This window comes from Accipiter gentilis, chromosome 7, assembly GCF_929443795.1.
Source record: "Accipiter gentilis chromosome 7, bAccGen1.1, whole genome shotgun sequence".
Taxonomy (NCBI): domain Eukaryota; kingdom Metazoa; phylum Chordata; class Aves; order Accipitriformes; family Accipitridae; genus Astur; species Astur gentilis.
The window spans coordinates 11913858-11924657 of record NC_064886.1 but is presented as its reverse complement, the minus strand read 5'-3'; the positions used below and the strand labels follow the sequence as shown (position 1 = coordinate 11924657).

General features: G+C 43.9%; 1 protein-coding gene across 1 annotated transcript; it reads right to left on the bottom strand.

The window, feature by feature from the left end:
- Positions 1-9738: 9738 nt before the first annotated feature.
- LOC126040827 (claw keratin-like) lies at positions 9739-10164 on the bottom strand. The gene has a single exon (XM_049805779.1). It carries the CDS (start codon positions 10162-10164, stop codon positions 9739-9741), a length of 426 nt encoding a protein of 141 aa, XP_049661736.1.
- Between the last annotated feature and the right edge of the window lie 636 nt (positions 10165-10800).

The window sequence follows — 10800 nt, the reverse complement described above, 5'->3', positions numbered from 1 at the left end:
TTCCTTTAAGCGTACAGTTAGGGAGGCTTAGGAATTGTCAGATGGCTGATTAATATTGGCAGTCCCAGGGAGTGGAGCAGAAGTCAAGGGCACAGGAGCCAGCGGACAAGCTCCAAAAAGTCTCTCTTGCTGCACTATGTTTTTCCACCCGCTTTTCCCCTTTCGCTTGCGATTGGAGAGGTAGCAGCAAAAGCAGACGCAGATGGTTTACAATCTGCTTTAATTTCTTGCAGAGTTGTCTTAATCAATTTCCATAAAGTTGCAAGACCTTTAACTTCTTTAGACCTGTCACTGATTTCATCCCATAGGCAGGTTCCAATAGCTTTCCAGGTACTAAGCTCAAAAGCTGTACCCACACTAATTAAAAGGTTTCTGTCCTTGCTCCATTGTAGAAGCTGCTTTAAACAAGCTTTATCATATTTTTTGCCTGTCTCTGAGAGTATACGTTGGGTGAGCTTAACTACCACCTTCTTCTTTGGAAAGCATAGACCTCATCTCCTCCCCCGACCGCTCACCTCCTTTATGGGTGAGTCCTTTTTAATATCCGTCTCTGTTTTTTCAACCAGCCTCATAAATGTCTTTATGGCTGCCTTTTCCCTCGCAGATGCTGCGAAACCCATGCCGCCTTTTTTCATGTAAGCTTATGATTTCCTGCCTCTCTCGAGCAGCCCAGCGCTTTCTTCCAAGCCCACTGGCATCCGCAGCAATTTCCCCTGCCTTTTCAGTTAGCATTCCCTCTTGTTCCTTACCGGATCACGTCGGAGGTTGCCAGATGTAGGGTTATTCCAAGCCGTCCCGGATGACAGGACACCAATATAATGATTAAAGTCGCCGGTTTACTGAGCCTAGCAGATCATTCTTATACAATTCTCTAAGTTGCTTAGAAGCTTTGATTGGCTGCTGCATGCAAGCATTTGGTGTCCACACGCACAATCATAAAATATGATCGGTTATATCGACACTGTACACCCGTATAAACATAAGATACAGTTAGTTATACTCGCTCTGTACATGCGCATAAACACAGGACATAATTGGCTATATTAACTAGAGCATGCGAAACTTGTCTCAGTCTAATTGGTCAAGATAAACTGCCGAATTGAGGTTGTTTGTGCCAAGTTCCCTTTATCATGGAATGCGCACCTGTGTTTTTCTAATCAGGATCTTTCTTTTTCTGTCTTCTCGTTTATTCTGTTCAAGGCCTTCTAAAGGCGTCTGGAATGCTCTTGCGACCATGAGCTACTTTCAGGCCCAGTAACTAAGTTCCATATAATTGACCCCTACAGAAAGATAGCAATTATCTTAAGGCAAGGGCTTACACATGACAGAAGGAAAACAGTTTGCTACCCATGTGTTGCTGCCTAATGCTGTACAATGAAGAGTTGGGGTGGGTGCTTGGGAAGTGGGTGAGAAAAAGAAAAACTCAAGACTTAAAGGGAAAATAAGGCAGGTTGTGTAATGTCATGTAGGGCAACCAGAGGGAGCTGTGGAGACCAAATAATACTGAGTTAACTCAGCATCTTGTAAATCTATCTGCATGACTTTTGTTTCCACCCATACACAAAAAAAACAGGATTAACAAAACAAAACAAAAAAAAAGCTGGGATCAGGGATATAGGTATACTCCAAACATATTTTACATAATTTAAATAATTGAATTTGCTTTCCTAGTCTGAACAAGCCAGCATTTCAATTTTCTTGTATTACAATACATTTTGGTACGTTCTGGTCAGCACATGGTGAGGGAGATGTCTTTCTTCCACCCTACTCCTTTCATTGCCTCTCCTTCTGTGCTCCTTTAACATTTATTTCCTCCAAGTTTACCATGCCAACTGATAATTTGCTGACAGTTCTTTGTCATTTTTCAGCATTCAAAATCTAGTTTAATCCCAGCTAGCAGTGAACAAAGAGTACAAAACCTGGGTTTTCCTACTCATTTAGGGGTTTTTTTGCTGGTCTGCTAAGCCCTAGAAATGTGCTGATAAGAACAAAGAAAAGCCAGTGAACCCCACCCCCCCACACCTGTGTGGGTCCTGACAAGGTTGGAAAGCAAGAAGCCAGCCAGCAATTGCACACCTCATGAGGCCATCATACAAGAAAATTTCCCCTTTTTACACACCAAATGTTATCAAAAGACCTTCATAAAAGTCTCTGTTCTCTTGAGCTGACAAATACATTTGGAGAAGACCATCCTTCACCCTGTCATATACCCAGTCTGTGGATTATTTTTCCCCCCCAGTAGCTGTAGTTTTGTTAAATCATGCTTCTTCTGCCATAAATTAGGATTTATGAGGTGTTTCTGGGAACACCCTGCATAATTAAACACCATGAGAACATTCTGAGGACTGAAAATGTTTCACAAACACTTATTAATAAGTTGCCTATGCAAATAGTTGTATTATGATAATAGCTGTAGGTGACGCTTAGTGTTGGGCAATAGTATCACCTTAAAGGAGATATATCAAGGTCATTTCTGACATCGTCCTAATTAGACTGTTATTCACTGCCTCAAATTTTGGGTTATTCAACTTTCACTCATAGTTTGTATAAAATCAGAAAACCAGAGTTTCTGACAATATAAAAAACAGTGGATCTATACTAATACATAATTAACTCTTGCTACTGCTCTGGACATATATTTCATTCATACTTGCCTAATGGGCAGAATTCTTGCTGATATAATGTGTTGAGATGATGTAAGCAGGTAGAGCCTCTCTGAAGTGAAGAGAGTGAGTGTTGCAGACCTACATCAGCAGAGCATCCATCCCCAAGCATTTTCCTTTGATTATTTCTTCATTAACAAGTGCTCCTGACTCAGCTTTACAAGCAAAACTTTTGTGCTATGAAGTTGAACAGAACTGGTTTGACCACATAAATCATATCTTAGCTAGGCAAGAGCCATTATTACTGGTATCCCTGCCTTACACAAGGATATAATTTTCAAAAACAATTTAAAATTAATAGGTGCTGACAATATTAACATTCTACATTGTTATGTATGCAGTCTACATTACTCTTTGCCCTTTATTACTTTTGTTAGTCACTCTAGAACACAACACAAAAATTGAGGGGAAAAAAGAAAATTCTATATAGTGTTGCTACATTATGAGATAATTTCAAAAAGAGTTAATTACTTTGTAGTTAAGGGACTGCATCTTAACCTAACAATCCTAGTTGTCAGGGATCTCCAAAATGCCACAGAGATCGACTGAGAGAAGAATCTGGAGTGCTTAGCTAGAAACCTTCTGTAGGAGTGAATTTCATACTTCCTACATGTGCTTTAATACCCATGTTTTGAAATAGCACTTCTGGGCTGCATCCTTGGAGGGCAGAGGTCTTCCAGCTAGAAATTACCAAAGAGTTCAAACCAAGAGACATTGAAAACTTAGGGAGAAGAAAAAAAATCAAGACCATATCTTCAGCTGAATTGTGAGCTCCTCTGACATACACAGCACTCATCCTACCTTGTTTGTACCAAGTCATGAAACCCTGAGGCTCCCTCTGCCATGGCACATACCAACAGGCTGAATGCTACCCCAGCCAGTACCAATGGATTTAAGTCTGCCCCTGTGCACATAGAGGCATTGTTCGCAATGGGAGGCTCCCACGCACACTGGCAGAGATCACCAGGAGGACGTTGTCAAAGTGCGCACGCAGTTCACCCATTTTCCCAGAAATCAGTTCATCGGACTCACTTTTCTCTCCGGAGGGAAGATTTGGGCATAAAAAATGCCGAGCACATTTAAATTAATTAAAACCACCACCATCATGGTGTTTATGGCATGATGCATTATGACATTAATTATTCTTATTTTATGAGGCACCCCTAAAGGTCTCCCAGGCTGTGGAGCTTATCAAGAATATTCTGGAGACATCAGGAAATAAGATTTCAAACAAGTTCACAAACAATTATTAGTATGTCATACATGGAAATTGTTTTATGTTAATAGTAATAATATCTTAGTGGATTTAGACTGCTCTGACCTCATGCAGAATGAAATATGTAAAACATTTATTTAATCAACTCCTCATTTTAAGCTTCATTATTGGGGATGGCTTTGTTTTTATTTAAAAGATAACTCTGTGATAGTTTTGCGCTTTAAAGTTTTTGCACCAGGTACTTCCTCTGGCTTAAGAGCACATCTGTAAACTTTATTAACATTATATCAGATGAAAAAGAAGCCCTGTCCTTCTAGAGATGTATCTAGGCATGGAGACAAATACTAGATGTCGGTTTGTATCTCCAATAAGCAAAATAAATCTTGTGTGCTGACACACTGCCTCTGACATCTGTGAGACTCCCTGTACAGTCATGTTTTTAGCAAAGATAAGTACCAGAAGTCTATTAATTCTTAGTGTATTTTTAATTCTTAATGAAATCAGTAGAGTAAAACCAGGAAATTTCAAGATGAAAAGAAATTGCAAGTTACCATCTGCATTTTGTATTATTACCTAGCTCAGCTTTAGATAATCATAAACAGTGAGCAAAACAATTACTGTAACTACAGGAATAATACATGCAACAAAGTTTGCTTCATAAGTAATTAAGGTCCTTTACACAAAGGGTGTCTCACGTCCTCCAGGCAACCTGAGAAAGGGTATAAATACTCTCTCCACGAAAGGCTTTTCTAACTACCACTCTTGACTTGTTCTCTCCGGTACACTGAGTAAGTCTGATTTGAAAACTATAAAAACCTTGAGTTGAATTTTGCTTTAGCATGATTTTTTGTTAAAATCAGGACTAAATCCTGCATAAATATTCTGACGCTCAGAAACATTAGTAAACATATTTCTACATATGTTTTCTATGCTGGATAAAGGATGTAAGAATAAAAGCAAGGGCTTTTCAAGACCTCTTTGGGCTGTTAATTTTATGGGAGAATTAGGAATTTCAACCTCTTAAAATTTTTCAGAAGAGCTCTGAGAATAGATTTAAGCATTGGTTTTGCATATATGGCATGATTAGGGGATTCAGGAGTTGTTAGGTGGGGGGATTTCGTAGATAACTGTTGAAGTAAAATCTTTGTTCGAAGTTAGTTCCGTGTAGCTATAGACATGCAGCATTGCTGTTGTTCATAATCTGCCTATCCTTAACTAATTTAATTAGAGTCAGAACAAGCTACACCAAGTGATGATTAGATATTATTACTTAATGTAACTGTGGAAATAAGCTTTCATTTCTAACTATTAAAACTTTGCTAGTATTTTAATACATTTTTACAGATATTAAATTCAGCATTTTTTTTTTAGGACAGAGCTACATTCTAACCTAAGAGTATTTGGGGGAAAATGCTATGCATGTTTTTTGCTTCTTTTTTTTTTTTTTCCTCCCAGAATGATACATATGGGGATACTTTTGCTTTACTCTGAATGTAATTGAGAAAAGTAAATAGATGAAAGAGTTCATTGCCTTGCCCATTCCCCTTTGCCAGCAAGCTGCTAGCACCAGGTGCAAAACAGCACTGAGCTTCTGAAGTGGAGGAAAGTAGATTTCAGGATATTTTTACTTTATGCCTGGCAATATAATAGTTTATTTATTAGAAAGTGTTGCTGGCTACATATTTTAGGGTCCTGTATACTACTTCTCCATAGATAAGACTTACTGATTTCAGAGATTATCTCCAAATTACCCACCATCTGCCTCAGAAACATTCTGCATTTTCTGTTTACTTACTATAAGGAGTACTGCAAAGCTGCCATGTCCCCTAGCCCTCATCTTCCAAATGTTCTTAAGGAAAGCGGTTCTAGTATACTACAGCACAGGACTTAACTGAGAATAAAATAATACTTTTGCCTTATTCATCACTGTAAGGTATCTTTGATTAACAAGTTTAAAAAATAGTGTGATGCTATACCATGGAGAACTAGCTTTAATGTGACAATTTAATCTGAAGAAAGAAATAAACTCTATTAAATGTATGTACCCTAGCTGAAGCTGCAATTTTCTTATTTGGGTTGACAAGATTACCACAATATAAACACTTTAAGTTACATGTCTTACTTATTAAACCAGTGTTTTTAACACTCCACTTATTCTTAGCCTTTCATTTTTCTGCATTTTAGTGGTACTTTTTGGTGCCTGAAAATAACAGGACTCTGCAAAGAAAATATAGGAAATTAAGCAGGCTGCTAAACAGATTACTCAACGCTCAAATCTATTGAAAATCCAGGGTATTTTCCTCCTTGCTCCCTTGCACCCCACCTGTAAAATGCAGATTGTAGGCACTGCCCTGAGAAGCTGCATGTGGGAGGAAGAGATGCTGTGGGAACAAGTTCAAACTTGTCTCCAGGAAGTATTACAAAGGACTGGGAGGCTTTAGAGCAGATGTCTGTTTTGGAGGCAGCATACAAAGGAAAGGGGAAGATTTTTACTCCCAGAGGAAAAGAAGTAAAGAGAGCAAGCTTAAAGCAGCAAATTAGAAAGGACAAATAGAAGCAGGCTAAGTAAAAGGTGGCGGATACAAGGAAAGGAGCTCAACTGCTGTCTTTATCCAAAGTACCTCTGTCTAAAGATCTCTTAGACCCAAGCTTAGATGTGTCAATAACCAAGTACATGGGGTTTTGAGTTTTTGTTGGGTTTTTTTTTTTTTCCTAATTCTGCAAATAAATTGCAGGCACTCTCCTACCACGGCCAGGCAATGGCTTCCAACCAGCTGGCATGCACCAACCCCTGCGAGTCAAAGTGTCCCCAGCCCCTGGCCACCAGCAGCAACGAGCCCTGCGTCGTGGCCTGTGGTGACTCCCGGGTGATTATATACCCACCACCAGTCGTCGTCACCTTCCCAGGGCCCATCCTCACCACCTACCCACAGCAAACCATCGTGGGAGCCTCAGAGCCCTCTGAGGTGGCACTGGCAGAGCCACCAGCCACAGCACCTCTACCAGCAGATGTGACAGGGAGGCTGGAAGCAGCTGTTGAGAAACTTGCCCCCCAGGTCATTGCCCAACCTGAGCCACGGTGTGCCCCAAAATACTCCTACACCTATTCTTCCCAATGGACACATCCATGCAATTCATATCGCTCTGGGAAACGGTGGACATACTAAATTCAGCTATGGTGTGCACAGAGCGATTTAAAGAAGCAGCAAAGGAAACTTGAGATGCAAATTGGGGGTGGAGCTGATAGGCACCAGCCTGAGTGCTGGGTGTTGTCTCCCTCCAGCTGAAAAGAATGAGAGCTGCAAATACTCAGCACCTGTGAAAGGCAGGCTCATGTGTGCGTTTTCTCATTTTGCCTTTAGTTTAGAGCTGTTATCCTCTGGCTTTCCAGTTTAGTCATCTGCTTACATTGTGCTTTGTCTTATTTCAGTTATATTATTGACACTGAACTTAGAGAGGTGACTTAGGATGCTAGAAATTGCACACAGCAACTGCACCAAAGCAGAAAAAAACGTTTTTCACAGACTGCATCACTTTGACCCTGGTCATTAGCCAGAGCCTCATTGAACCCCTGGAAAGATGGTCTTTATAATCTGTACAATTTTGTTCCAGAATTGTAGAAAAGCTGTCTCTTTCCAAATAAATTTTCTGTAGCAAAGTATGTCTTCTGGTTTTTATTACCATATAATCATTTCCTTCTTTTATTTATCAGTTGAATTTATAGTACATTTATCCTGAGTCATAGGTATTCCATGTTTCTTTGTCAAGTGCAAATGTCACAAAATCTCAGGAATACTTTTCTATGCAAAGTCATTAAACATGTGCTGAACATTTGACACTCCCTAGGATCAACCTGAGCCCAGGCAGCTGCCACTTGTAACAGCAGTCCTTGCAAGGGCTCAGGTAATGCTCAGCTCCTAATTTGCCACGTCCATCTCAGGACAGAGAAACTTTCCAGCACTTTGCCCCAGCCCAAAGCAAGACACGAAAATCTGGGTGCAGCCGGCAGAGTGGAGAAAAGTACAGCCCACATGTGGCCCTCTGACACACTATGCAGAGCTTCCCAGAGGTCACAGGGGGAAACATGCCCTCAGGCTGCCCACAGAAAACAGCACTGGTGAATGCACTAGACCCATTGCAGGGTGCATGCTCAATTCATCAACCCAAGCATCATAACTGACTGGTGTGAACAGGATGCACAGTAAGAATAGGAAGAAATACACCACTAGTTTAGTTTTCATTCCTCTAAAGACATCACAAAACAGAAAGTGATATTTCACCTTTGATAGCTGTCTTTTATAGTGAAGCTAATCATTTGCTACAAACTTGCCTACATAGCAGATCAAAACTCTTTTCTAAGAGAAAATCAGATCTTCCACAAATGTTTTTAGCAAATTAATTACCATCTAACTTTTTACATAATCACTCAGTTATAGACATAATTCCAGCCACAGTGAAGAAATTCAGACCAAAAAAAATTGTTCATTCCATGCGGATTCTTTAATGTTGATGGAAAATGCAATAGACAGTGACAGAAAGAAAATAAACAACACAAAACCAATGAATTGGAAACAGGAAAGTCATAAGGCTGCAGCAAGGCACAATCCAGGGCTCCAGTCCAAAGACACCCTCCCTTCCTATTGTGGGATAGGAATCTCAGAGCCAGGCGGAGCAGGGGAGACTCTCAACAAAGGATGAGTACAGATTCTTTGTATCACAGATAGACGGGAGCTTTAGGAGGCAGTGCTGGAAACCATAAAGCCGCCACCTGAAGATCTGCAAGGTTAATCTGTGCAAATAAGCAAGGACCATACAGTTCAAGAAGCTGCTTTACCAGAGCCTAAATAGGGGCTGAAAGGTTTTTTCTCCATGTGGTGGTAGAAGACAAGAGGGGCAACTTGTGGAGACAGAGGGCAGAAACGCCAATAAAATCCATGGATATTTGGAGTTTAGCACCGCCCAGAGTAGCCATTGAGGTACCTGTGGCCTCAGCCCGGATGCCATATCTGCAAAAACCATAGTACCCGCAGCCCCCATAGAATCCGTAGTCCCAAAATCCCATAGACTTCGTAGCCTCCATAGCCCCCAAGACATCCAAAACCACCACGGCCTCCAAAATCATCTCTGTTCGCATCACAATCCCCGCGGCCCTGAGGATGCAGGCAGCCCCTGGGGAATGGCCAGAGTGGGCGGCAAACTCACTGCGGGGCCCAACAGCTCTTCTTGGGCTGTGGAGTGCAGGAGCCCAAAGTGGGGGGAAGACAGGGAAGGGAAAGAGGGAGAAGCTGTTGGTGAAGGAGACGAGCATGATCCCTGCTGCATAAGAGTGGCTGGTGGAGGGACGTGCTGCCAAGGGCAGGCAGGAGGAAGCACAGCAGCTCCTGCAGGTGCCCCTGACGAGGCCCCGGGTGGGAGCTGGCTGGGGCGGCCCAGGGAGCCAAGGCTGCCACTCGGGGTACTGGGTATGGAGGAAGGATGAAGAAAAACCATGGGTCGACCTTGCGATGCGACACAGCTTTTATTGCAGTTTGAGGGGAGGAGGCAGCTGGGAGGAGAGCAGGGCCCCGGCCAAGGGCAGCCCCATGTCTCCTGGCAGCCGGGAGAGCGAGAGTGCGCATGAGCCGTGCCGCAGCAGCAGGCGCTAAGTGCGGGTCTCTGCCATCGGGAGTCAGCGAGCTTTGAAGGGATGCTCAAGAAGGGCAGGAGGAAGGCAGAGCTGGGCCCCGAGCAGGCACGAGGCACCCAGGCTCTGGAGAGCAGCAATGCCGAAGGCATGTCCTTCCACAGAGCGTCGTGTCGGGATGTGCCAGGGGCTTTTCTGGAGCTCTCCTTCATCTGTGGCCAGACCCAGCGTGGGGCTTAGCAAGGCCCACAGTTGCCGTTGAGGTACCTGTGGCCTCGGCCCCAGCCGCCATATCCGCAACCCCCATAGCCTCCGTAGCCTCCGTAGCCCCCGTAGCCCCCGTAGCCTCCATAGCCCCCAAGGCCTCCATAGCCCCAAGAGCCTCCATAGCCTCCATAGCCCCCAAGGCCTCCAAAACCGCCACGGCCTCCAAAAGTGCCACCAAAGCCCCCTCCAACTCCGGGGGCTCCCGCCGAGCCAACAACGCTGTACTGCGGGAAGGAGCTGAGGATGGGCCCGGGGAAGGTGACCACCGAGGGCGGGGGCTGGATCACCACCGTGGAGTCGGGGCACTGCCGCACGCAGGGCTCGTTGCAGGTGTCAGCCAGCGGGGCCGGGGCGGCCACCCCGCAGGAAGGGGCGCACAGGCTGGAGCAGGACATCCTTGGGTTCGGGAGGTAAAGCTGCAAGACAAGGCAGAGCTCTGGCTCAGTGCAAGGCCTGATCCTAAGTCCCTCCGGCCTCTCTCACACTCGGAGCCTGTGTCCCAGGGCGTGCTCGCGATTATCTCGGCAGTCAGAGCAAAAACACGTTCCAGAGTTGAAATGCTGCTTTAGACCCCTTGCTGCCCTCATGCTCCCTGGTTCTTACTCGGCCACGGCAGGGAGGCAAAACTCCCTCATCCAAAGCAGATGGAAAATCACCAAGCTCCCAAAGGACTTGAGGGCACTGGCATACTCAGGGCATCGTACCTGTGAGTTCAAATTTCCATCCTTTCCATAGTTCTGAAACAGCACCATCACATCCTAACCATGTGCTATGAAAGTGTGGTGGAGCACTCAGCAAAAGACACCTTGAGAAAGCCACTGCTGTGGAAGGAAAGGTGGAGGTAAGACTTGGACTTACCACAATGATCAGGAGAGACAAGCGGAGGAAACTGGATAGAGGGCTGCAAAGCCCTCAGCTCTTTTATACATGTCCCAGACTGCCCGGGCCATCGGCCAAGGGGGCGGTTGCAAAAAGCCCAGGTAATTATGAATACCAGCGGACAAGCTTCCTGACACAGATAGTGATGCGAG